The 25,517-nt window shown below is 47.6% G+C and overlaps 1 protein-coding gene across 4 annotated transcripts in view; it reads right to left on the bottom strand.

Annotated features, from left to right (window-relative positions):
• Positions 1-6,438: 6,438 nt before the first annotated feature.
• The window catches only part of MTMR4 (myotubularin related protein 4), a 58,497-nt gene continuing 39,418 nt past the window's right edge, over positions 6,439-25,517 (bottom strand). For 3 of the 4 annotated variants that reach the window (XM_072882050.1, XM_072882051.1, XM_072882052.1), the window contains 12 exons: positions 20,899-21,012; positions 14,856-15,052; positions 14,468-14,596; positions 14,047-14,158; positions 13,427-13,622; positions 12,750-12,935; positions 11,810-11,980; positions 11,533-11,687; positions 9,920-11,165; positions 9,425-9,535; positions 9,022-9,110; positions 6,439-8,676 (listed from right to left, as the gene is read on the bottom strand). In XM_072882050.1, the coding sequence (XP_072738151.1) occupies positions 8,499-8,676; positions 9,022-9,110; positions 9,425-9,535; positions 9,920-11,165; positions 11,533-11,687; positions 11,810-11,980; positions 12,750-12,935; positions 13,427-13,622; positions 14,047-14,158; positions 14,468-14,596; positions 14,856-15,052; positions 20,899-21,012 (2,884 nt within the window). In that variant the 3' untranslated portion in view covers positions 6,439-8,498. The remainder of the gene's footprint in view (positions 8,677-9,021; positions 9,111-9,424; positions 9,536-9,919; positions 11,166-11,532; positions 11,688-11,809; positions 11,981-12,749; positions 12,936-13,426; positions 13,623-14,046; positions 14,159-14,467; positions 14,597-14,855; positions 15,053-20,898; positions 21,013-25,517) is intronic. The other variant, XM_072882054.1, reaches the window with a different exon arrangement.

Consider the following 25,517-nt stretch of genomic DNA (forward strand, 5'->3'; position numbering starts at 1 on the left):
CCTCAGCCCCGCCATCCCCCTCAGCCCGGCCAGTCCCCTCAGCACCCACAGTCCCCTCAGCCCCGCCATCCCCCTCAGCCCGGCCAGTCCCCTCAGCACCCACAGTCCCCTCAGCCCTGCCAGTCCCCTCAGCCCGGCCAGTCCCCTCAGCACCCACAGTCCCCTGAGCCCTGCCACCAGTCCCCTCAGCCCGGCCAGTCCCCTCAGCCCCGCCATCCCCCTCAGCCCGGCCAGTCCCCTCAGCACCCACAGTCCCCTCAGCCCTACCACCAGTCCCCTCAGCCCGGCCAGTCCCCTCAGCACCTACAGTCCCCTCAGCCCGGCCAGTCCCCTCAGCACCCACAGTCCCTGAGCCCTGCCACCAGTCCCCTCAGCCCCGCCATCCCCCTCAGCCCGGCCAGTCCCCTCAGCACCCACAGTCCCCTCAGCCCCGCCATCCCCCTCAGCCCCCGCTATCCCCCTCAGCACCTACAGTCCCCTCAGCCTCCGCCATCCCCCTCAGCCCCGCCATCCCCCTCAGCTCCTCCAGTTTCCTTTAGTCCCGCCATCCCGCTTAGCCCCCACAGCCCCCTCGTCCATCGCCTCAGCGCCGCCGTCCCGCAGCCCCCACTGTCCCTTCAGCCCCACCGTCCCCTCTCAGCCCCTCTCAGCCCCACCGTCCCCTCAGCCCCGCCGTCCCCGCAGCGGCCCCCAGTCCCCCTCAGCCCCGCCGTCCTTTCAGCGGCTCCCCGGTCCCTTCAGCCCCGCCGGCCCCCCTCAGCCCCGGTGCCACCGGCGGCTCACGTCGGTCCCGTGAGGCAGCGGGCGGCGGAGACCCGGGGGTGAAACCTGCTGCCCGGAACGGCCCCGCCGCCAGCCCGGAGGCGTCCCCGGGGGAGGCTGGAGGTCCCCGAACCGAAGCGTGGGCGGCCGCCCTGCCACCAGCCCGGGCCCGTGGAAAGAGGCTGGGCACGCGGTGGAGTGGGGAACGCGTGTCCGCATGAGGCACCTGCGGATGGAGGAGGACTGCGCTGGAGGGGGCTGCGGCCAGGGCTGTTCCCGGCGGTGGGTCTGGGGTGAAACGATAGGAGATGAAGAGCGGGGCTGAAGGATTAAATTAAATCCGCGGAGTAATACTCTTGAGAGGAGGGTGGTGAACGAGGTGATGACTTCTGCTGATCATCCTCACTTCCTCAGGACAAGAGCACCGCGAAGGACTGCAGAGCTACCTCCCGCTGTACTGGACATCGGGGAAATGCAGTGCCGATAATCCTAACTTTATGTACACGGTGATGACCACTCATGAAACAAATGATGAAGTTAGAGCGGGCATTTGAAAAGGTCAGCTTAAAGTGGGCAGTTCACAAAAGGGAAAAGGAGTTTAGAAGGGAGTGGAAGAGGAGAACAGAACAAATCAGGAATTGTCACATTTGCCCTAAAAACCCCAAATGTGTGCAGTTCTGATCTCCCCCACTCCAACAGGCTGGGTGGAGTTAAAATGGGATAGAGAAAATCAGCAGCAAGGATATGAGCTAGCTTCAACAGAAGGAAATACTGAAGAAGAAATCTTCAGAGAGGGTTTTATTATATAAAGAGGGAGGTAGTAAAAGCATAGGTAGTATAAAGGAGGTGAGCATGACTAACGGACAATGTCAAATAGAAGAAACCAAATCAAGTATTTAATCACAGGGAAACTGGGGAACTAATTGCCATGGGATGTTTTGGGTACCAAAATGTTACTTGGGGGGGGGAGGGGGGTGTGGAGATTAGCTATCTTCACAAAGAATATAGCTCTTAAAGGTGGCAGCTTTGCCACTGCTAGCCCTCGAGCTGGGCACTGGTGGAAGCTCAGAGTTCATACCTGAGGTGTACTAGCACATGTCTGCCCTCTTAAACTCTTCTCAGGGTTCTGCTATTAGCTATGCCAGGAGGAGACTACAGGGACTTTTTTTTTTTCCCCTAGCCTAGCATAACCTTCTTACACTTTTAGAACAAGAATCTGCTATGAACCAAAAGGGGAAGAAGAGCAAGGGGCTGGGAAAGGAAGAGTGTGGTAATCTCTCTCTGCTTGCATCCTACCCCTGGGTCACCAGCAGTGACAGAAGAAAATTATATTCCCCTGTTTTGGCTGCCCTCAGAGCAAGAAAGCAGCGAGAAGATTGAGCACCTGCATATTTCATGGCCTTAAATACATTATCTTAGAGTTACCATAAGATTTCTTAGCAAGAAGGTACAAAACCAAACTCCTCCTTTAACTGAAATATCCTTATTGCTTTGGTTTACAGCACAGCCCCAAACCACTAAGGCAAGTGAAAGTGCAGTAAGTTTCAGAAAGGGGACAGAATTGAATAAACTGATGGGAAACTGTTCCTATTTGTAAACTGAAAGCAAAATCACTCCACTCTTCCACATAGCTGAAGTGAGGAAAAAAGATGTTAGACTGAGTAGCTTAAATATTTTGAGTGTGGTTGCTAACAGAGTTCCCCACTTCAAATTAAAGCTGACAGGTAAAACAGGAAACAGGACAAGGAAAAATGATGATAAGGAAAGATTAGAAGATATTCTTTTTGCCTCTTTTTCAGCAGACCATCTGATTATTTCTCTCGGTCTCTGCCTGTCTTTGACAGATTTAACACATTTATCATTACTCTGAGTCAGTAGCAACAGCAGGAAGGAGCAGAAATGTTGTCCTCAAAGCTAAAATCCTGCACGATAGAAGGATGCTGCTTTACCCAAGGAATTAACTCTAGTGAACTCATGCTGCTGTCTTCCCAAGAGGTTTGGCATTTTTATTTCCTCAGTAATAATTTATTCCCTTAAGAATTATGTAATGGTTGCTCAGTGTAAACAGCCAAAACTTAAGTAAAGCATACTGAACACAAACCTGAAAAAAATCAAGAAAAAAGTCCACTTCACAAAAACCATTTTCTCAGCATTCCTGAGATTGTCTTTTGCATTACTTCAATTAAATGATTTAAGGTTTCTCCTCTCTTCCTGTGCAGCTGGAGTGCAAGACGACTACGACTACCTGATGGCAGGATAGGTGAGTTTTTTATTATATCATCCATAACTCAGGTCAGAGCCAGCAATATGTAGTCCATAACTGAATGAGTCCCTAAAACTAAGGAGTCCCTAAAATTGAAGCCCAGAAACATAGGTCCCTTTCAAGTGTTTCCTTCAGTACTTTGAAGCTGAGCCCGTAGCTGCAGAACAGATGACTTTTTAAAGACAGAATGATGTTTGTCATCAGCATCAGAGTGCTGCATGCTCCCAGCGAAGCCCTGGCTTGCACCTTTCAGCACCTCACTACTCACGCCAGGCGACACGAGACATGATCTTACAGCAGGTGTGGCAGGAGGTACAGCATGAAGGAAACAGCTTCATGGCTCTCTGGCAGCTACTGTGCCACATGGATGGGAGCGCGCTTGACTCGCCAAGCCAGCCTGATGATGAGAAGAGAGATAACGGTCCCTATAGCTCAGCTCCCTTGGTAGATTGGCCTCTGAACTGTTCATGCCTTAGACGTAATGCAGGGGCTCCCCAGAACAACTTATTCTGGGAAACACTAGAAGTTTCCTCTCACTTGGAACAGATCAATAATAATGAAATGGTTTTTAGCAAGAAATGTTGTAGCTCAGTTGGACTTGTTGTAGCTGTTGGACTGCACAGGATTTACAGGTGACATTGTCAGCTGACAACAGTGCCCAGCCTTTTCAGCCAGCCTTAACTGCTGCTTTCTCTCTATGTCTCTTTACATGCATGCTTTTATCTCCCCTCCAGCCTTCACTCAACACCTGCCTTGTCACCCTTCCAGCCCCACACTGACCTACAGCATTCCCTCTTTCTTCCCCAAACGACAGTGCTCTGGCTCTGAAGAGACAGGCAGGCGAGGAGTGCAATCCACCTGGCAGCACAGGTTCTCTCCTCCCCATGGCGCGAGTTTCCTTCACACGCAGCTGTGGGTCTGGTAGCACTACTGCTGCCTCTGCAATTCAATCACTAATTGGGAACTGCAGTGCTATGCAGGAATTCTGGCTTTGTGGACCCTGTTGAATCTGTTCCTCTTCAGATGCTCACCTGTTACAAGTCTGTGATGCTGCATGCCTCCCTTCTTTCAATACCACTGAAGTAAACTATTTTAGCAAATAGTTTACTTACCTGCATTCCAAAGGAAGACGCTCTGCACAGTGTATATCCCGAATCTGTTAAGCCACAGATGTCAGTCTTTATTGCTGACACGGCTGTGCCAAATGCTTTCCTTTGGCAAGTGCCTTTGCAGCCATTAAAAAAAACCCAACAAACCACCACCACAAAAATTTTATCTTTCTGCAAATCTAAATGAAAAGCAATCTGCATTTTTCTGACCACAAGTGAAGATACATTGTTCTTTGCCACTATATCAAATTTTCTAGCTTGTTTTTGAACAATACTACTACTTTATTAGAAGGTGACAGGGAGCCCTTTACAGTCTACAGTCACAAAAGAGCAGCGGCAGTTGCAACGAGGAATACTTTGTCCCAGGACATACAAAGCTTGTAAATACCCCCCCAACCAAGACTCACCCTTAGGCCGCTGTCATCTCACCAGAGCACTCCACTTACCATGGGCCAGCCCAGCAGGTTCACGCAGCACCTGGATTTTCAACGCAGAGTTTGACACAGGGACTCAGAACTGACTGGGTGTTCAGTAAGAAGGAATTGCATACAAACACATCATTAAAAACTACACTTGCGTGGGAGAGTAAAGTTGCGTGACTGGCCTAAACTTTTGAGGGACTGGAGTTGTGTGATGCTTTGGGCAACTTTTTTTTTTTAATTATTTTAAGCATACCGGAGACTGCGTGCAGCATCTTTTATCTAAGGACAATTTGGCATATATATTAGTTTTAACTTAGGAGATACAGCGATACCCATGGTACCATAAATAAATGGCAGTGCCCGAAGTTCACTTTCACAGAAGCCTAACGTTTTGGGAGAAATGTACTACTATTTCTCTCTCACACTGAAAACTGAATGGACGGAAACACATCAAACGCACCCTCACAAGCCTGCATCCTTCTTGTCCGTGTCTCTCACTTTGAACTGTTTCCTGCTCAACCCTCGCAGGGTTCACAAGAAGGCCACAAATCATGTTCCTCTCTTCTGCTTTCATAACCAAGGCTTAACATGTCTCTTCACGTCCCCTGCAGTTTTAGCATTATCTATTAATGGCTTAGCAGATGAATACTACCAACCATCGCAAGCTTGACCTGGCTTCTCACTACACCTAAATCTATGTTTATGTTCTTCAGTGGCTGATGAGATATTATAGTACATCATAAGCAGTTCCGGTTGTTAATTTGCTTAGAATTCATGGCAGTTAGTGCACTGATAGGGGAAGGCTTTGATCTCACTGTGCCAGGTTTAGACACATTTCAGCGCACATATAGATTACCTCAGGGTGAACATGTTGGCAAATTATGGCTTTATATTCTTTAAGTGATAATGCTGTTTTGTGCTCAATAATCATGAGCATTAAGTGCCCTTTGCTGGCGTGGCCAGCCTGACAGTGCAACAGTCATGAGTGTCTCCAGCAAAATGCCTAGATTCAGCTTTGAATGCACAGGGGGAAATTCTGCTGAAGCATTGTCCCCGCTGGTGGTGAGAAGCCAAAGCAGCCAGCCTTCCACTGCCTATGAAGATGACGTTGGAACTGTTAAGACCAGAGCCTGGAAGTTAATCAGTAGACTGTCCTTTCTTGTAAAAACATCATTCATGATTAATATTCAGCAACATTGCCTCCAAAGATGACCTTCTTTTGTGTGACTGTTCCAGGAGCAATGGTTAATTTTTAAATGTGACAAGCTATCTCGCTCCTAACATTCCTAATACAATAAAGTGTTTAGGTACTACCTGTCTGACACGAACACTGACCTGAACTATGGGAGTAGTTTACCAGGGATCTGCTCAATTTTAAGATCCCTGGATGCTTTAAATTGAGGACAGGCTTTCTGAAAGATTCTCTCCAGCTCCACCAAACACTCTAATTTACCTGCATCACCCTTGGCACACCGGGCTGACTGAGCACAACAGTCCCCATCCGTCATCCTGCACAGAGGAACACATCCATACAGCCTACCAGGCAAAAAGTGGTATAAGCATGTTAGCGAAGAGCTAGTGAATCCTGCCTCACAGCTCTTTGGGAAAGAAAAATCCCTCACCGAGTCGTTATGGGAGAGGCTGGAAGGGGCTGGTATCCTGGGGAGCCGCAGGTTTGTTCAGAGGAGAGCAGAGGGCCTCTGAGGAGAAGACCCCAGCATAGTTTGCTTTGTGTCCTACCCTTGATTCTCATTTGTGAGAAGGGATATTAAATTCCTAACATACCTTAAATCAAGGGAAAAGGTAGCAAGTAACAGCAGCCTGGGAAACACTCTGCAAGACAAATTCACCACAGACTAAAGAATGGGGCCAACACAGCAGCACTAATATAGAGATTTTATTTCGACTGTATTGAGTTGTACAGCACATTTTGTTTGTCACAATGCTATTGAACTGATTTTAGAGTTTTTGGCCAGCACATTGTGACGCTGAAACTCACAAGAGCTAAAAGCAGTTTGGACTAATGGCCTGAACGGAAGGGCCAGGAGTACCTAGTTTCTGGCTTCCTTATTGCTTGCAGTCATTCCAACATGTGCAAAACAGGAGCAAATCCAGTTTCTTCTGCCAGCCCAACGGTCACTCTTCCATGTCTGGCAATGACTGCAAGGTACAAGGCAGGGGAGAATCTGAAGCAAGGTGCCTTCTCTTCCCAAAGCCATATTGGTTGTTCCCAGTATGGAAAAGAGGCAGAGTCCAAGTAAGTACAGGGTCTTCAGATGATGCTAGCTTTGCTTGCACTATTGGGATTTACAAAACCAGAGGCTGACATATCAAAGTGCAGGAAAGGGTCATTATTCCATTCCCTCCGATGGAGATGACAAACCATTAGCAAAAAATCTAGGAGATCACAACAGTGTCAAGCACTTTGCCTTGTTAGTAGGCCAAATGTCCTCAACAGGTCCTCCCCCACACACACATACCAAGTCTCAGCTCATGAGGTGCAGAATATATTGGACATTTTCATTTAGCTGGAAAGAAAACCTGCATTTCTGCAAAATGCCCCACTTTCAAGCTCTTCTTCCTCCTTAATATCCACAGATTTCTTAGAAAGGAGGCAGGATGGATACTCTCCAAGGGACTAAAAGCCCACCTGAAGCCCACTTTCTTTCTAAACCCAGTTCCTTTCCCTTAGAATCAGTTGGGATTCCTGCTCTCTAGTTTAAAGAAGAAGTAGAGAGGCAATTACAAGTTGGCAACTCTGAACTTTGACCACTGTACAGGAGACAAAAAAGAAGTCAAATTCAGGAGGCATTTTAGGTAGCGCTGGGGCAAGTCAGAGAGATTGCTTCCACCACTGAAGAGAAGCCACACGTCATGTTTATCACTGTAGCTTGGCTGTACATCCTAAAGTGAAAAGCACAGACCGTAGTGTCTACGTCAGCCAGTGTCCTTCCCCACCCCCGTTTTGGTATCGATGCTTCATTCTCCCTTCTTCGGGTTACATTAAGTGCACAGAAATATATAGCAGCATTTGGACTGAAACCCTCACATACACCAGACAGCACATTCCAGGAGGTAAAACAACACGTTATGGCCTATACCCTCAAGGTATCAAGTTTTCAGGATAAAGAGCAGTAGGAAGTGGAGAGCAGAGGGCAGAAAAGGGGAGGAGGAGCAACACAGGAACACGAGTTCTGTTTCCATGCCAGGAGAGGATCAGGGTGCCATTCCTGTGTTAGCACCAGGCTGTGACACGACCGCAGACAAAGCAGACGGGCAGAGCAGAAGTGAAAAAGCCAATCTCCCATCTCCCCGCAGTGTTGGGGGGCAGGGGCAAAGTCAAGTGCATTCACCAATCCTAGCGGAGCGTGAAAACGGGCAAAATCTGCTTGGCCCATTTTCAGCCAGAATGAATTTCTCTTCAACGCACAAGAGAAAATCAGTTAGTGATGGCTAATGAGTCTTGTTCACCAAGCTGATCGCAAATCACACTCATGGAAAGAGAATCTACAGAACTGCTCCAGGTTGAGGCCCTTCCAAAGCACACAGTCCCACCTGGAGTCTGCCCTCTTCCTTCTTGCACAGCAGCCTGCCTTTGTAGGGGGGGGTTGGTTCTAAACATGCCTTTCTATTGCTTTGGGGGTACTTTGCACAGGCAATATCTGTGAAAACATTGCTTTCCAGCCCACAAAAGAAAGAGGTTGCAATCCCCTCTTTAGCCCTAGGTTGTCAGACTACAACGTATGGGCCCACCAGTACCAGAGTGGGGACACACACTGTACTCTCTAATCTGAGCTCCTCTGCTCCACACTGATAGTAAGACTGCTGAAGACAGTGTATTCAAGCTTGGTGTTCAAGTGTTCACAATTACAGTGGAGGCAGAGTCACCCTTCAAACCCATGAGAGAAAAGGCTGGGCTTAGACAGGTCCCTTGTCTGGCATTCAGCTGGAAGCTGTGGCGATGGGTTTCTTCAGATGTTGGCTCATGAGCTCCCTGGCACGAGACACCTGGATGTGGTCATAACAGGAGTTACAAACGAGGACAGGGTCGTACAACTGCTGATCAGGGATGGGCAACTTCAGATGGCAGCAACCAGCACAAAACACGTTCCCACAGTTCCTGTCAAGGAGCAAGAAAACCAGTGACAAGAGAGCTGGGAACACCATGGCAAAAGTTCAGCAAGCACAAAGGATCAGTTCAGGGGCGAAGTACCAGCCTTACTTATGACTTGTCAACGTGTTTCTTAAAGTATATACTGTGGTCTCCAGGGCAAGCTAACTGGCTAGCACTAAAAAGGGACTAATGGGCATCTGCAGGGAATTTATGAGGCCTAGCAAATAAAGGAAAGACCTAAAACTTTCTCCTGGGAGCTGGAGGGAACAAACATCGCAGACAAGCATTTTGTGAGGTTCACAAGAAACAGGCTGAGAAGAAGAGTGGAACTACAGCGATAATATTGTTTACCTGCAGTGATGCCTCCGTTTGGCCAGCCAGAATTCACAATCGCAGTTAAAACAATGCGAGGCCATGTGGTCTGGAACCCACCGCGTGACCTAGGGCAAACACCAGTCCTCATCAGCTTTCAGTTTGGTCAGAACTGACCAAACAGACCAGGTCAGAACTCACACAGACCAGGTCTCAGGACCCCGGCACAGGCTTTGGGCCACAACAGGCTAGCCCAGAGCGAGCCCATCCCACAGGTCCCCTTCTACCAGACACCGCGGCAGCAGAGGATGCAGAGGATATGTTAAAGGACAAGGGTGGCTGCTCTCTGCCTTGCTTCCAGCCCACTCTCTGCTGCTGTAACCACCAAAGTTAACTGCCAGGAAAGAAACATTCTCTCCTGCTGCTGTAACAGGACACATACCTCAGTCTCCTTCTTATCAACAGGCTCCCAGCTCGCTTCTGACAAACAGTCTTCACTATGATCGGAACAGAAATCCTCAGTGTCGCTGCCGTCTGATTCCTTCAGACATGTCTGCAGAAAAAACAAAGTCACAAATCCCCTCAGCTGCCTCAGTCGCAGAGTCACGGGCATTCCCTGCTCCAGCCACACTCAGTGCTTGTGAGGGGCATGTGGGTGGCTCCACAGCTCCCCATACAAGAGGTAAAGCATCCATGACCATGTAGGAGCCATTGCTTGGCCCTCAAGAAGCAGAGATACCTCTGGGTGGCATGAGGACACAGCACGTGGACAGGAGAGGAACAGGGCTGAGGAAACATAGGAACAATCTTAACCACCCGCTCCAAAAGTAAGAGTGAGAACTGTGGGCTGGAGAGGGCAGCGTGACAGGGGGTGCAGGGACTACTGCTGGCCAGGAGCCATGCTGCCCGAGTTGGGGTGTTAGAGGCAGTTACTTACAAAGTCATCCTCGTAGTCCATCGGAGGCTCGGCCGGAGGGGCGCAGAAGTGGCGGATGTCCAGGCGCAGCTGCAGCTCTCGCACCTGCCTGCGCAGCTGCTCCACCTCCTGCTTGTAGCTGGCCTCGATCTGCCGCAGCCTGTGCTGAATCACATCCGTGGGGAAGGGGAGCCCGTCATCGTCCAGGTAGAGAGGAGGCACAGGAGAAGGGCATTTTGGCGGCACGTGCTTGGGACCAGATGCTTGTTTCAGGTGGCAGGGTAGCCATGAACGGCTGGGCTTCCCTGCGGTGCCTGCAAAATGCGTGCTGATGTGGCCAGAGCAGACTGAGGGTTTTGCACCTTCTCTGGCAGGCCACTGGCCACTGAGGCACAGGCCTGGTGCCCGCAGAGGTTTGCTGCTCAACCTCTTGCTACAGCAGCCATAGGAGAGGAGGTGTCTGGGTGCAGGGTCCCCATTGGGGACTGATGTCACCATTCCTTGAAAACTGTCCCAGTTGGACCCCAGGAAGGAGAACTCGCTGCTTTGGCTCTGGGAAATGGGCTTGCGCCATTGCTCTAGCGGGACTCTCCCCAGCTGGCCAGGCTCCTCGCAGGGCACACTCCTTCCAGCATCGCCTTTGCCGTTGTCTTCATCCGGGCAGGGGATGCCAGGGGCAGGGCCTGGGATGTCCTGACAAGGGGCATTTGATGCCAGGGACTCCTGGCTGGGAATGTCTGGACAGGTGGTGTTTCTCTTGGGGCAGTCTCCTCCATTGGACACCATGTCAGTAGCCTTCAAAGGTTCCTGGGGACCGGTTTCTAACTGCTTTCCAGAACTGGTGGAAACCCTGTCAACATTTTCCCGTCCAGAAGGATTTGGAGCTGGACACATACCATCCAGTTCCTCTGTGTCTGTTCCATTTCCCTTTTCTGCCTCCAGGGAGACACTGCTTGCTGGCACAGAAGCCCAGCTGCTCAGTTGCTTGCTATGCTCTTTGTGCTCAGCACGGCTACTACAAGCGCTGCTGGCTTGCAGGGGAGCATTTTCCTCTTGCTCCTCCACCTGCCGTGTCTCCCCTGCAGCCACCGCACTGCCTTCGCCCAAGTGCAGCTCGGCTCCCTCAGCAGTGGCATGCCGGGCTTCCAGGCCCACCCGGACTTCCTGACAGTGGTTATTCAGGTTTGGATCACTAGACGTGCGGGTCAGCGGGCTGCTGGAGTCGCAGGCTGAGAGCAGGTCATCCATAGATCTTGTCTTTGGTAATCTAGAACCCAAAAGCAAAGCAAATCTCACAACAAAACTGAAACTTCCCTCATTTCAGTCAAAACTGAGACGAGGGAAGGGAAATGTTCCTAATTACAGATCATAGGGTGGGTGGGGAGGGGCGGTGCAGCAGCATGAGCTGAAATGCACAACACTATAGTGTGGCCTCCACAGTCTGCCTGCCTTTTTAGGTGCAGCAGGGAGCTGTACACATTCTTCTCCAAGCGGCTGGGACAATGCTACAGAGCTCTTGCTCTCCACAGGAGAGATGAGAACAACAGGTAAAACAGAGGAACTACAATGAGCAAGGAGGGAAAGAAGGCCTGGTGGGTAGGAGGCAACCTGGGACTGGGTATCTAGGCTCTTACCTGTCCAAACATCTGCCACTGAACTCCTGGCTCTGAGATCCAGGGGGCAGGTAAATGTCCATATCATCCTGTCCCAGGGGATGCGGCGAGGAAGCTGGGAGATACACCGCTGTCCAGACGTGCAGCGCTCGCACGTGGCACACTGGATGCAGCACCTGCAACAACCACTTACGATCAGAGATGAACGCAAAAGAAAACCCCTCCAACCTCTCCCCACACAGTCCCTGGTGCCTGGCAGGCGGAGAGCCTGGAAAGCTGGGCCAGGGGCTCTACTGACCTGCTCGGACCCTGGCATATAGAGAAGATTGTGGAAGTTCTTATTGCCAGCCCGCAGGAGGGACCACACAGAGCAGGTACGCTTGTAGATGTTGTGCATCTCTCGCTCGCAGGGGCTGTTCCCAAGGAAGGTCCCATAGAGGCAGGAATATGTGTGCTGCACTAGCTTCACCTGCAGCATCAGAAGGGGAACAATTGTCACGGCCATTGGGAAACGGCGTCTCCTGTCTAAAGGGGAAACACCGTCCACTCCTCTGGGATGGCACATGCGCTTCCTACCCAGCCGGTCACCCTACTGCTGTCCTCTCTGCCACACAGGGCAGGACAGAGGGGACAGCAACAGGAATCACTTAGATTAAAGTGAAAGCAACAGTCAACTGATACCATACCCATCCCTCTAAGACCCTAACCCGTATTATTTGGTAAGACAGAGATTAATAGCTATCGTTTCCCTAATTTATTTTTAAAAAATGTTTCAAGACTCATATTGCTCCCAGACATGCAAATCAGGCTTTTAATCAAAACAGTCCTGCTGATGGCATCTGAATTCACTGGGCTACAAAGAGACCCGGAGAAGAAGTGATTCAAAGAAACCAGAGAATATAAGACCTTTATCACGATGCAATCTGCTAGGTACTTCGAGCCTGCAGTACCCACTGGGAGGAGGAGGAGGAGCTGCAAGCAGCTAAACAGAGGCCGGCAGAAGCATCACACATACAGAACCAGGTCAAAATACCACAACTGAAGGGCAGGGCTGGACCCACACAGTGAAGGTATGTCAGGAATGCCAGCAGAGAGCCCAAGCACTACTCAAGACACTTTCCCATTTTTAAATAATTCAATTTTTGTTTTCTTTAACACTGTAAAATATCATGGCCTTCCCTCTGCCTCTGCTCGCATCTGGCAAGGGATAAAGAGATGTTTGCATGCATATTTCTTACCAAAAAAGCTTCGTTAAATTCAAAGAGGCAAGGAAATTGCTTCAGAAGCTGATGAACAGCATCCAGCCACTGGAGAAAAACTGGGCACTGCTCATTCTGATCTTCTACCTTCTCCTGATGACCACAGCGATCACCAAACTTGTGACCAAAATCCAGCCAATCTGATTCAACAAGCACCTGGAAGCCCTGTGAATAAAAGAAAAAAAAAAACCTAACTGCAGACACTTTGCTGTAGGCATGTAGCAGGACAAGGCAAGCCCCATCTGCCAGCAATGTCAGGCAAATTCAGGACTTCTGAAGGGCTGGAAAGCAGGCTGCACCAGTGCTTGGTTTGGGAGCAAAGCTACCTGAATGTCAGAGGTTTCCAAACACAAACTAACAGCTGTTATTTCTACACAATAAACAGCTTGGAGAATATGCACAATTAAAGTAAGGAAGCAGCTGAACCTTGAACACAAGAAGTTATTTACCACAGTACTTCAGCAAGCTGGGCAGAGGAGTGAGGTACAGTTCACCGAAAACAGGCAGGAAGAGAACATGGAAAAACCCAACACCCACAACAGTAGCTCTGAAATGCCACTAAGCTTATTGCCAAATGCGATCCTGCTCCTTTCTCCAGAGACCGAGACAAAAGCTGCCTTAACAGACACAAAACAGCAGCATAGCACAACTCATACCTCCATGGTCCTGTAGTAAGGGTCCAGAAGAATCTTTGCCAGTGCTACAATCTGCGGAGTCCTGTCCCAGCCGTCTGAGCAATGAACCAGCACTGGACGCCCTTCTCTGTCAACCGCACTGGAGACCAGCACTGCTGCCTTCAGCATGACAGAAAGGTGCTGCAGCCACTTGGTACTCTCCAGGGCTGAAAGCCAGCTAGAAAGTGTGCAAAAAGCAAGAAAATCGTTGCTTAGCTCTCCAGTGGAAAAAAAAAAAATTTAAGCGAGGTCTTTTTGGAGTCCTTAATGAAAATCAGTCTTTTCTAAAACATGTTCAAGAGGAGCCAGCCAGCCTGGGAATAAGTGCAAAGAATCCAACTCCTAATTTCAATTTTTCCCAGACACAGCTACATTTTAGAAACCCTCAGAGGACACACACAACCAAGTGACACTGAGGCAGTGCTGCAATCCCTTCTGGATTACCAGGGATCAAAATAAGCAGCATTCAAGCACTGTGAGCACTTTCCTATCTCTCCATTTTCTGAAGTAGAAACCTGGGATAGGAAAAAGGAAAAGGGAGGGAAACCCCCCAGGACATTGACAGATATGGCGTCAAACTCGGCTAGAGAACAGTGACTTACTTGCTGGGGTCTGGCACCTGACTGCAGACAGCACGCAGATACTGGAAACTGTTCCGGATGGAGTGGATGTTGGCCATGCCCATGAACACGACTTCACAGTTTGGGTAATACTCTGAACACAACAGAGACAGAAACATTCAGAGAGAGCTGCTGCCAATGCAGCAACTGCCTCCACACACTTAGTTTAGCTGTCCCCTCACAGCACCATTTCTGATCTCCAGGTAGGCAGTTTTTCTACAAAAGCCTTGTGGGCCAGCAGCAATATATCTGGAATACTGGACTTTGCATGAGCAAGAAGGGGAATATGCTCCCAGAGGCTGAGTACCAAAACACTGACCTGACCCCCAGCTGCACTCTAGGACCCACTCAACAAAGCAGGTCCAAGAGGAAGATGTTCTGGGATGTGCTTAGCCCTCTGTACCTTCACATTCGCAGCCGCCTCCCTTTGCTCTGTTGGCCACAGCCGCAGTGTAGGACCTGGCATCAAGAATCAGCAGCTTCTGAGGAGTTCCTGCATTCTCCACGCCTGAACACGCGGTCAGAGACGAGTCTGCAAAGACAGCATAGACTAAGTTCCGGCACCTCCCTCCTACGACAGGGCTCCAGTGCCACCCAACACTGGCCGTGCACAAGCCCAGAGACCCGTCCCACACACCGCAGTCAAGGCATGACAGGGCCCAGATTATCCATCTGGATATCGGGTTTAAACCTTGCCTTGTAACAGCCCGGTTAGCAGCAACATTTAGGTGTAGGAAGCACTAAATAATTCATACATATAGGAGAGAGTGGAAGGGAGCGAGCTGTCTCACCGAAGTCGGCATCGCAGGCCTCGCTGCCGTCGCTGCTCCCGTTGTGTGGCATGCCACCAGATACCTTTACTCCAGGGTTCAAGGCACAGGCTTTGGCAATAGATGTCACAAGATACTCGTCATCAGCATTTCGCCAGCCCCACCAGCTGATTTCAGGCTGGCTGCAGCGTGCAATCACCGCCCCATTGCGCACATGTCTGCAAAGGAAGTGAAAGCCTAATGAAGCCCCCCGGAAAGGTGAGGAACAACCCCAGCAAACTTCACCTACATACAGTCAGCACCTGTCCAGTGCTCCTCACTGCTTTATCTACTGCATTTACTCTTGCATTCAAGCATTGAAACAGGGCAGGGCATTTCAAATAACCATTATTCATAACAAAAGCAGTGACACGGAGGCTGTCACTCGCATCACAGCGGTGAGGAACAGAAGATGGCTGTGAGTAGCACAGGAGCGGCTAATGGAGCTGGAACAGCTGGCAAAACGAGATTGCAGAGGAGCAGGTCACTGCAGTGCTTGCAGGAGTGGCTGTTGCGAACAGCCGGTGCCAGCGGATGGATGGTGGCAGCACCAGGGTCAGCTGCAGCTCACAGGGCCTCACGTCAAGGATCAACGGCTGTGCCCTGGGACTCCACTACCACCAAAACGAAGAGTTTCTGCAGCAAGGGGGAAGCTGCCAGTTGTTCTAGCCATTACTCTACTGAACTATTTTTATATTTTTATTTACAATAATATATAAATAGATATTATCTATAAATATATAAAACATATATATTATTGTACATAGATATGTAAATATTTATATATTAAACCAGAGAGGAGAACTGTAAATAATTATGGTTGTACTTTGGGAAAGTAATAGTTATTTACTTTAATACTGTTCTGTTCTCCCATTCTCTTCCTTTTTTTTTTTTTCTCCTCCCTTAAAGTATGTACCAGTTGTTAAACCATTTCATTTATCACTTGTAAGTTAGAAAGATTAGCTCACTCAGCATCAAACTGGTTAGTTTCTGGGTGGAGGCCTGAGCTGGTGTTTATCAACAACCCCTAAAAATGTGAACCCTACCCTGGCTGTTGCTTATTGACACCTGTCAGAAGGCCTGAAGTAGGAAGTGTTCATTTTTCACATGAGCACACTAGTCAAGTCATTCACAAACGGCCTGGAAAGGGAATGGACGATTAGGTGACAAAGTTGCTGGTGATACAGAATTATCCAGGAGAGCATATGGCTGTCTGGAGAAAGTTGCAAAGGATCTCGTGATACTGGGTGATAAAAATAGAGTATGAAATTTAGTGTTAATAAATGAGAAGTATTTACAGATGATCAAAACATAACCCCAGCTATGACACGGAGCAGTTCCGTACAAATCAGTGGCCAAATCTCAAAGACTTTGAAGTCACTGTGGAGCTCTCAAAAAGCCTCAGCTCAATGCTCAAGAGAAGCAAAAAGGTTAAGAATGTGCTAGCAGTTATTTGGAAAAGAGTAAGACAGAAAATATTATGGCATCACATCTTACGCATCTTCAAAATGACACAAATTTCTCACTAATCCATCTCAAAAAGGGTAATGTAGTACTCAAACCTCCAGAGAAGGGTGGCAAGGACAATCAGAGGTTCGCTATAGGAACAACTTCAGTAGGAAACAACTCCCCACCTTGAGAGTAGGACGAGAATGAATGAGAGGCATAAAAGGTCAGGAAAGATATTAAGACTAATCTTCCAAACTCACTTTTTATTTTTCCCTGACAGAAACACAAACAAGCACTGGAGTGGTCATGCCATACATTTAAGGAAAACAAGAAGTATTTTTTGGACAACAAACAAAACAGACAGCAGACTCACTGCCACAGTGCAATGTGGAAGTATAAATTGGTTCCAAAATACATTAAAGTCATGGAAGGTAGGTCCACCAAATGACCACGAAACATAATCACACATTCTCCTGAATATCTGCTGTCGGAAATCCAAGATACCAGCTGCTCCAAAGACGCACCAGGAAAGAGTACCTGCATACCTATTCCATTTGTTACGCTTCCCCGAGATGCTACTCCTGGTGCCCAGCCCTTCTTGGAGACAGGATAATAAACTGGACAGCCCTGCATCTCAGTTCTTCACAACAGTGCTTGCCCCTCCCTATCCCACCACCCCTCATGCAGCACACCTCTCTGAAGATGAGCTGGAGTAAGAACAAAGATGTAGATAAAGCACCTGACAAACCACATCCAAGTATTATTCTTTCGTTTGTAGGTCAACACCTCTGAAAAAGCTGCATTGGTGGCAAAGTACAGGACGTAACACTCTAGATCCTAAAGTGCACTAGCACAAGCCTCAACCCATCACACAAAGACTGTTTAGCTGCCAGTGAGGGCTCTTAGAAGCACTCTTGAAGGCATCTCTTTCTCATGCCGCCCTCTGATGAGGGGCTCTGCTGTTCCACAGAGGATGACAGTGCCTGTTCATGTTATTTGCTGTAAGGCAACACACCAAGAAAATGCATCGAGGCTTTGAACTCCTCCTAACAGTGGTGCACATTATCTCACCAGCAGCTATTGCAGTTTGCAGGAATGATTTTGCTTCTCAAAGACAAGGTCCCCTTATTCTCCTGAGACAACTTATCAATAAACACAGAAAATGTATTATCGTTAATGACGTCTCATAGATAATGCTGATGAAGACTTTAAACTGAAGACTTCCACGTGTTCAGCTAAGTCAAAATACTGTGAGGTCCTTTTTCTTTCAGTGCCCTCCTCTGCTGCTGTTATGTTTTGCAAGGTGACTTACAGAGCAGTCACTCCCAGGAGATCTATTCCTGTCTTCAGGATCACTCAAGGATGGTTAATGCAGACAGCGGCAAAGGCTTTGTTTATACTAGTAAAAGAAACAGAGCCAAGGTGTGGACTTAAGCACCGGCCTGTGATCATCCAAGCTTGTTTGTTAGCACACCCACAGTTTTTGGCCTGTGCTGATCAGCACTTTCCCAGCCTGAGCACGTTTTTGGGAAATGCAGGTGCTGTGCCAGTGACTGCTCCAAACAGGCTGTTTGGATGTGACAGCACTGTTTTGGGGTGCAGAGGGGAGAAAAAGAGTTTAGCTGTGTAGGCCACTGGAAGTCAGTGGTAGCCTACGTAATGCAATACTCAAAACATTGCCAAAGAGTCATATTAAATTCAGGAAATTTCTTGGTAGCACAAACTTCTCAGCACTGCAGACACTGGGAAGGGATGGCCTTGAGGTAGCCGGTTTCAAGAGACATAATGACGTGCCAATAAACACAAGAAAATATGGTCAGCATCGATGAGCATTAAGTCATCAGCAAGCAGAAAGCGTAGCAGGTACCAGTGGATGACCCAAAACCACAACTGAGCTTGCAATGAGCTTCCCAGGTCAGGGGAGCAGCCATAGCTTGACTCTCCATTCCCTTGCTAATCTCCCCAGCACAAGCATATAAAGCATTTCAGGTCTTTTCTTACTGAGAATTTTTGTGGAGGTTTTCCTCAAATTAAAAAGCTCCTTTCTTGAAACTAGAATGGCAGAAGGTTCCATAGTGTTTTAACTTATGTGGACAAAATTATTTCTTAGGGATTCTCAGTTTAGACTTAATGACTTGAGACCCTTTCAGAATCCAAAGCTGGAGTACAAGGTGCCTTTGTAGTTTATCAGTTGAGCTTTTACTCCCAGATGCATTCAGAGCACAAGGCTAGAGCACATCTGATGCTGTTAGTACATGCCATTTAACCCATAACAATCATCCAGAAAGCATCAACTAATATCTCTCCAGCCCCCTCTCTGTTATTTTCTGGCCATAAGAGTGCTCATCCACAATGCAAATTCAAGCAGCTTAGCTTAACACATAAGAAAGAGCTGAGAGAGGGTTTACAGAGCTGTCACCTAAAGGTTCCCAACTGAGATGCACATATGCAAGTGCTTTCATTTCCCGAGTCTCTGGGTTAAGCTCCTGGCTCACTCTGGTATGATCTGAAAGCCTGAGACAGAGAGCTCAGCCATGGGGCTGCAGCAATGTCCACCGTTTGCCCGCTGCTTCCCTGACAGCCACTGCAGCATGAACGCAGGCAAAGGTGATGCTGAGCGTCTGAGGAACTCCCTTGCTAACATAGTCCCAAGGTCTTCTGAAGGTGGCTGTGTAGACAGACAGTAATAACGAGGAGCGGCTGGCATACAATGACCATCTGCCTCTGTAGTCAGCTAAATAATTAATTGCATCCTTTGCGTTGTTTTAAAAGTGAATTGTGCCTGGAGGCTCCTGCATCTCTACTGTGCATCTCCACTGAGGACTCAGAGATGGAGACCTGAATTTCTGCTTTGCTTAACAGCTAAATTATAAGAAAACTGATAATGTGGTACCTTTGGCGTCACATTTTACAGATCTGACTGTGACCTAATGAATTCAGCCTTGTTCTCCAAAAGCTCTGAAGTCTACCAAACAGTCCTGTGGTTAGCAAGTCCCTGGGAGGCATGCACCTGACCCACCTCTCCACTCTCTCCTAAACTATGAGTGATGAGGAGAAGCCGAGTGGGAGGCTTGTCATTTCTTCCCTTCCCCTTCCATGCAGCACAAGGCACTCCAGAAACAGCCACGGCCCTCATGGACTCTCCTGGCCAGAAGACTTCAATCTTGAGGGCAACGGCTAAAGAGTGCATGAAAATGAGATACACATATGGGCAAGCGCTTGTCCCATCTTGTAACATCACTTGTCAGCATCTTCTAATCTGATCCCAGGCTGCAAAGGGTTGCAGCTCAGCTTGTAAATTACTGGGTACCATTACAGCAAAGCAAGGAACAAAATAATTGTTAGAGTAGCAAAAAGACATGGCTTTGCCCTTGGGTGGGGAGGCACATTGGGACAGTCTCCAGCGCCAGGCCATTTTTAGCAAAAGTAATCACAAATACAATTAACTTCTTAGCTGACTTGGCTACAAAGAGGGAAAGGCTCCATACGATAAGCAGCGCTTATTATTACTCTGCTGTAGAATTTAGTTCTTCTAGAAGAAGTAATACACTGTGTTTTGCCACCATCTAACAGCAAACCGTGTAACATGAAGATGTAGAATTAAGGGACGTGTAAATTGACTGGTTTTGTTTCCTGGCTTTTGTACCTCCCAGGGTTGTCCTTTGTTGCACAACTCTGGTATTTTCAAAGCTTTTATATTTGGATTTACTAATTGCTAACACAGAGTCTGAGGCTAGAAACCATAATGTATGTTAAAACATGCACACTGACTGGGTGCACCTATTCAACCAGTCTCCTAGCAGATATTTTTGATGAGAAACTCCCCCTACCCTGAAAAGCCCTGCTTTATTTGCTGCCTAGCCTCCTGCATCCCCACATATAGATTATTTTTGGAAGGCTGACCAGGGAATAGGTAGTCTATATTTACCAGCTATCGAATCAACAAAGTTCAGCCACATGCAAACATTTCATTATGTTACCTAGATGTTGTCAAACTCTCAGAACTCGGCCAAAACAGAAGTGATTTGCACTTGGGTATTAAAAGGCGTGTCCAGGCCTGAATACCTAGCTGAGAACAGGGCCATACAGTGGGCTTATTTTGGGCAAGATTTCTTTTCAAAGTAGCAGCTAGGCATGTACCAATCTGTGAAAAAGTTTTGAAACTCAAAGGAAGAGAACCTTAATTTGACAAAGTGTTCTTGCTGCAACTCCCATAGGAGGAAAGTCACCCACGTCTTCAGATCTAACTGAAAGCAGGGAAGAAGCAACAGTTACTGGAACGTTGTTTCTCCCTTCTGGAGAACACCCTGCCTTACCATCGCAGACTGAGTGCCCAGAGAGGCTGACATGTGTGCTGGGAGGAGGAGGAGTCCTGAGAGCAGCATGTTTTCAAGTGGGAGGCAAAAGGAATACGCACTATGAGGACCAGGATGCAGCTATCGCTATCACGCCTTGCTCCACAGCCCTGTAACGCGTGCTCTGCTAACCTGGCTTCACAGCACCCTGCACAACATTACAAGGAAGAGGGCAGCTGTTGTGGGTTGGGGGGAAAGCACTGCTTTGGTTTTGTGTTTACCTGTACACCACCACAGGGATCCTTTTCCACGATCTAAACGAAGCCACATTCTCTAGCTCCTTATCGGTGATCCAGACAGGGACCAGCAGCTTCTGGGGATAACTGGAACAAAGCCTGGAAAAAAGAAAGCAGGAAGGAAAGATGAGGACTCGGTAATCCAAAATCTGCACCAGAGAAGCTGTGCAGAGAGAGGCAGGAGCAGCTCACATCTCTTCAAACTCAGCATGCAGGACTTTGGCTCCTCCTCTTCAAAACTGTCTCAGTACAGTCTCAACATGGGAAAAGTGACCCAAAAAATGCTGTCAGGAATGAGTTGAGAGAAGACAACCTCCTTTCACCTCAGGCCTCACCTCCAGGCCCATACTAAGCACCCCAGTACTTCCCAAGGATGCCTTTGGAACATCCTCTGGATTTAAAAATTCGTGAGGGCTTAGGAGAACAATTTACGCGGGGTTTTGGTTTTCTTGCAGCACTTGCAAACCCAGAAACACACACAGCTTCTGGTAAATGATGATCCGCCACTTTCTGCCTTGCAGAAAACAGGTCACCACTGATAAGCTTTACACATTTCTCTGCAAGGAAGGCATAACTCTGCCCAGAAGGATGGCAATGGTGGTTTGGTGTATGCTATAATAAAATGACAGGAGGGAGATCTAAAAGAATATCTTGTTTGGTGGGGTGCCAGAAATCAGATTCCTAATACACATCTGAACACATGCCAGCAGCGAGAGGAATGTGATGGGCAAGTCCCTACCAATCCGGTCCCCTGGGGAAGAAACTCACAGCGTCCACAGCTAATAGCAGGGGGCACCCAGCTCTTCAACAAGCAGAGCTGCAGCACCAGAGGAGCCCCACATCTGAATGAACCTGAAGTGTAAAGCAGCTCAGCTGAAATGGAAATTCGGTTGGGGGGGGGTGGGGAAGATGAGAAAAGGCAACAAGATTGCAAATGCTTAAGTCCCAGGAAAAATATTAAAAACCCAACTGCAGGTACGTTATCAGCAGGGCAAGAGGGGAGCCAAGGGAAGGAGGGGGACAGCCAAAGAGTGCTGGGGGGAAGGGGAGAGAGCAATACAAGTAGAATGAAGCATGTGTAAAAATCCAGGAGCGCAGGGGCTTCCTGGTTACTGCAGCTACTATCCTGCCCCTGCTGCTCGCAGCGTACGCTGCATGCAGGGCAGGCAGGTCAGGTCGCAGGCTTCAGAGACAAAGCTCTGCCTGGACACTGGACCAGCTGAGCTCCAGCAGCCCAGGCAGACAAAGCCGTACATGGCAAGGAACATCAAAGAGCAGCTCTAGCTCTAGGCTATAACCCACATCATTTAGAAGGAATGTTTCAGGGCAGATGGGAAGCAAACTGAGGGGGGTGAAACTATCCAGCTGGTAAGCTCCAGAGGGTGGCCTGGTGCTGCCCTGAGTCCAGGCTATCACAGCTGATGGCAATAGGCATGATACAGCGCTTAGCATTAGTTAGTTTGTGATGATGTTAGCAAGGAACTGCCTGCCATATTAGAAGATGGCACTTCACAGTGTCCAGACAGTTTCTCAGAAAGCCCCAGGCAGAAAGCAAGGTTGGTCTATGGGATAAAAACAACAGGGTGAGGAAGAGGAATCCAGGAAGCAAAATTAAAGCCGTCAGGTAAGAAGCTGAAGACCAGGATGTCTGTGGTAGGATGTCTAGGCTCGGACATCTCTGAAATGCCTCAGATTCTATGTGTAAAGTTGGTCAGGAAATTAGAGAAGCATTGAAGTGTGACTGAGAATAAAGGTATGTGGGAAGAGGGTTAGCACCTATTAAGATCTGGAGGAACTTTTGGAGTAGCTGAGTCTATACAAGAATGGGCTTCATTGAAACGAAAACAGAATCAGTTCCCTGGCACTTCAGACTAAGCATTACAGGAGATGTCTTAAACTAAAAATTGAGGAGATTCAATACAGGAGAGGTTCAGGAGCACATCTTCTAAGAGTTAAGTCACTAAAACTCTGTAGCCTTAGGAAAACAATAAGACAGAATTCAATAAAATTCAAGTAGGAAACAGGACAGCCTCAAGAAGTTAAGCCAAATTTAAGCAGGGCACATAAAAACAGGCAATGAGGTCAAGACAAACAGACCTGTGCTTCTAGGCTAGAATCCCAAAAGTAAAGTAGAGGAACTGAAAAGCCAGGAGAAATGAGTATGTTGGCTTAACAGCATCTTATAAACTTGATAAAAGGAAGATTATTAGTGACACCCTAAATTTCAGAGTACAAGCTTTGTAGGAAGATGGGAGCTAGTGAACAAAGTGTGGTGTGTTCCAGGAAAATGTGAAGGTAAAAGTGTGAGGCTAAGAGTTACCAGCATCAACAAGCAATGCAGAATGTGCATGGACTCAAATCCCAAGCCTAAAGAGAAACAGGATAGCACTGAGACTACACTACCAACCACTGGAGCGACAGTAACAGCATCCACGAGAGGCTGGAAGAGATTCAGAAAAGCTGCAAGGGCAGAAATTGCCATGGGAGCCTTGTGTTGCTTCCACATAAAACGCATAAGCATCACGATAATGCATGAGACAAAGGCGACATTTTTAGGTGTGATCAGCTGCTTCTTGGTTCTACCAGCCAAATAGTACAAAAGTACCTAACTCTTCCTTTGGTCCTAAGCTGCTCCAAAATAGAATAACTGAAAAATCACTTTGTTACAGTATTCATCACGCAGTAGAATTCAACAATATTTTTAGAGGGGACAAGCCTCCCACAGCAGTAACAATCAGTTTCAGAAAAAGGCGGGGGGAAGCTTACAGATGATGTGATGGTTATTTAAACATGCTATTCAATGGTAATGTAAAATGCATCAAAAAGATCAGAAAGAGCTGGCAGAGTTAAACAGTGAACAAAAGAAGGATTTTAGAAATAAAAGGACATCCTTCAAAGAGGGGAAGTGTTTCCAAAGGATGTGAGAGGAGCCAAATGTGCACCTGAATTAAAAAACAGTAAAAATGAGACACATCGTGCAGTTTTTGAGACATGACCTGTTAAGATTAAAACTTTGAAGACCTTTTTCAAACATCCTGGAGGCATTAGCCTGCTACCAAAGTTGAAGGTCTGATAGATCAGCAAGATCACAGCAGAAAATCAAAACTATTTGCGTTGGAGTTCAGCAGAAAAGCCCACAGAGAAGTTGCCAGACCTAACCCTGTTTTACAAGGGACAAGGCACAAGAAGATATTAATGTGGAAACTTCTACAGGGGAAGTTTTAGACCAATCTGCTAGGAACAAGGAGTAACTAATCACCAGGACTAGATAATGCTCAACATTTCTACAGCAACCCAGATGCACGCCAGGTGAATGATTAACTAAGATGTGTAAGCTATTGCTTACATTGGCTTGGGTGCCAGAGGAATGAAAGGTGGCAAACACGATATCAATTTTGTAAAAAGGTCTCTGGGGCGAACGTGGGAAACCACGGGAGTCTGACTTCTGTACAAAGCAACTGTCACAGTTGGTGCAAGGGTAAATACGGTGCACTTGGGAAGAGTCAACACAGCTTTTGTGGAGGGAGGTTGCACCTCACGTATGTAGAGTTTGCTGGAAACATCACTGAATGAGCAGATACAGCTTGTGTGGCTGACAATCGCTTTGGATTTTCAGAAGGGGGTTTTTTGAAATTTTTGTGTGTGGTTTGTTTTTTAACAGGTGGCTCACCAAAGACTTGAAGGAAGCTCCTCTTATGAAACAGTAACTTTGAAAAGACAAAAAATAGTACAGAACTGCAATAGTCATTTTTCACAACAAAGGGAGTGCTAAGAGGAACCATGCTTGCCCCTGTGTTGTGCAATATACTCACGTGTCATATGGAAGAGAGGCCAACAGCAAAGCAACGTGGGTCACAGAGGAGTGGCCTGAAACAACCACACTGGCCCAGAACACAGGATGAGACATTTTTGAAACCGTGAGGTTTGATCCCAGAAGAAGGTGACTGTAACAAACGCATAAATTTGCACAAGCCACACCTATGGACAAGGACTGACGAAGCGTCTTCTTACCACAAAGGTAACAGCCAGTCCAGCGAGAAACATCTTCCTTCACAGAATGCAAAAACCACACGCTTTATTGCTAACGGTCCTTGCAGACTTATTATCTACACATTCATATGGCAAATACAAGCAATTATCACTTTTCCAATAAAAATGAAGGATAGTATTAAAATTTGTAGAGAACTGTAACAAAATAAGACAAAATATGAATTAAGAGCACTTGCAGAAACGAGTAGGAAACATCAGCTGTCTAAACGAGTAAGACAGAACTCCAGACAGCTTCTTCCTCATAAAGTCAAAAATAAATAAAACCACAATTGTAAAAAGATCAAAGCTGGAAAGGAGCATCAACACTGAAGGAAAGGTGAATTTTTTTTCCTTTTTGAAGGAACTACGCGTGCACCGAACCCAGCAGCATTAAGGCCGATATGAAACAACTCTTATCTCAGACAGCATGGGTGCACCAGATGGGGAATGCCAGAATGTGTCCATTTTTCTGGGTGTATAGATCACTGAAGATGTGAGCGCCGCAGAGAGATCATGTCATAATTTTATTATCATTGTATGCTGAAATAGTATACTTTTATCAAGACCGAAGGAGC

The sequence above is a fragment of the Ciconia boyciana genome, chromosome 17 (assembly GCF_034638445.1).
Source record: "Ciconia boyciana chromosome 17, ASM3463844v1, whole genome shotgun sequence".
NCBI classification, from domain to species: Eukaryota; Metazoa; Chordata; class Aves; order Ciconiiformes; family Ciconiidae; genus Ciconia; species Ciconia boyciana.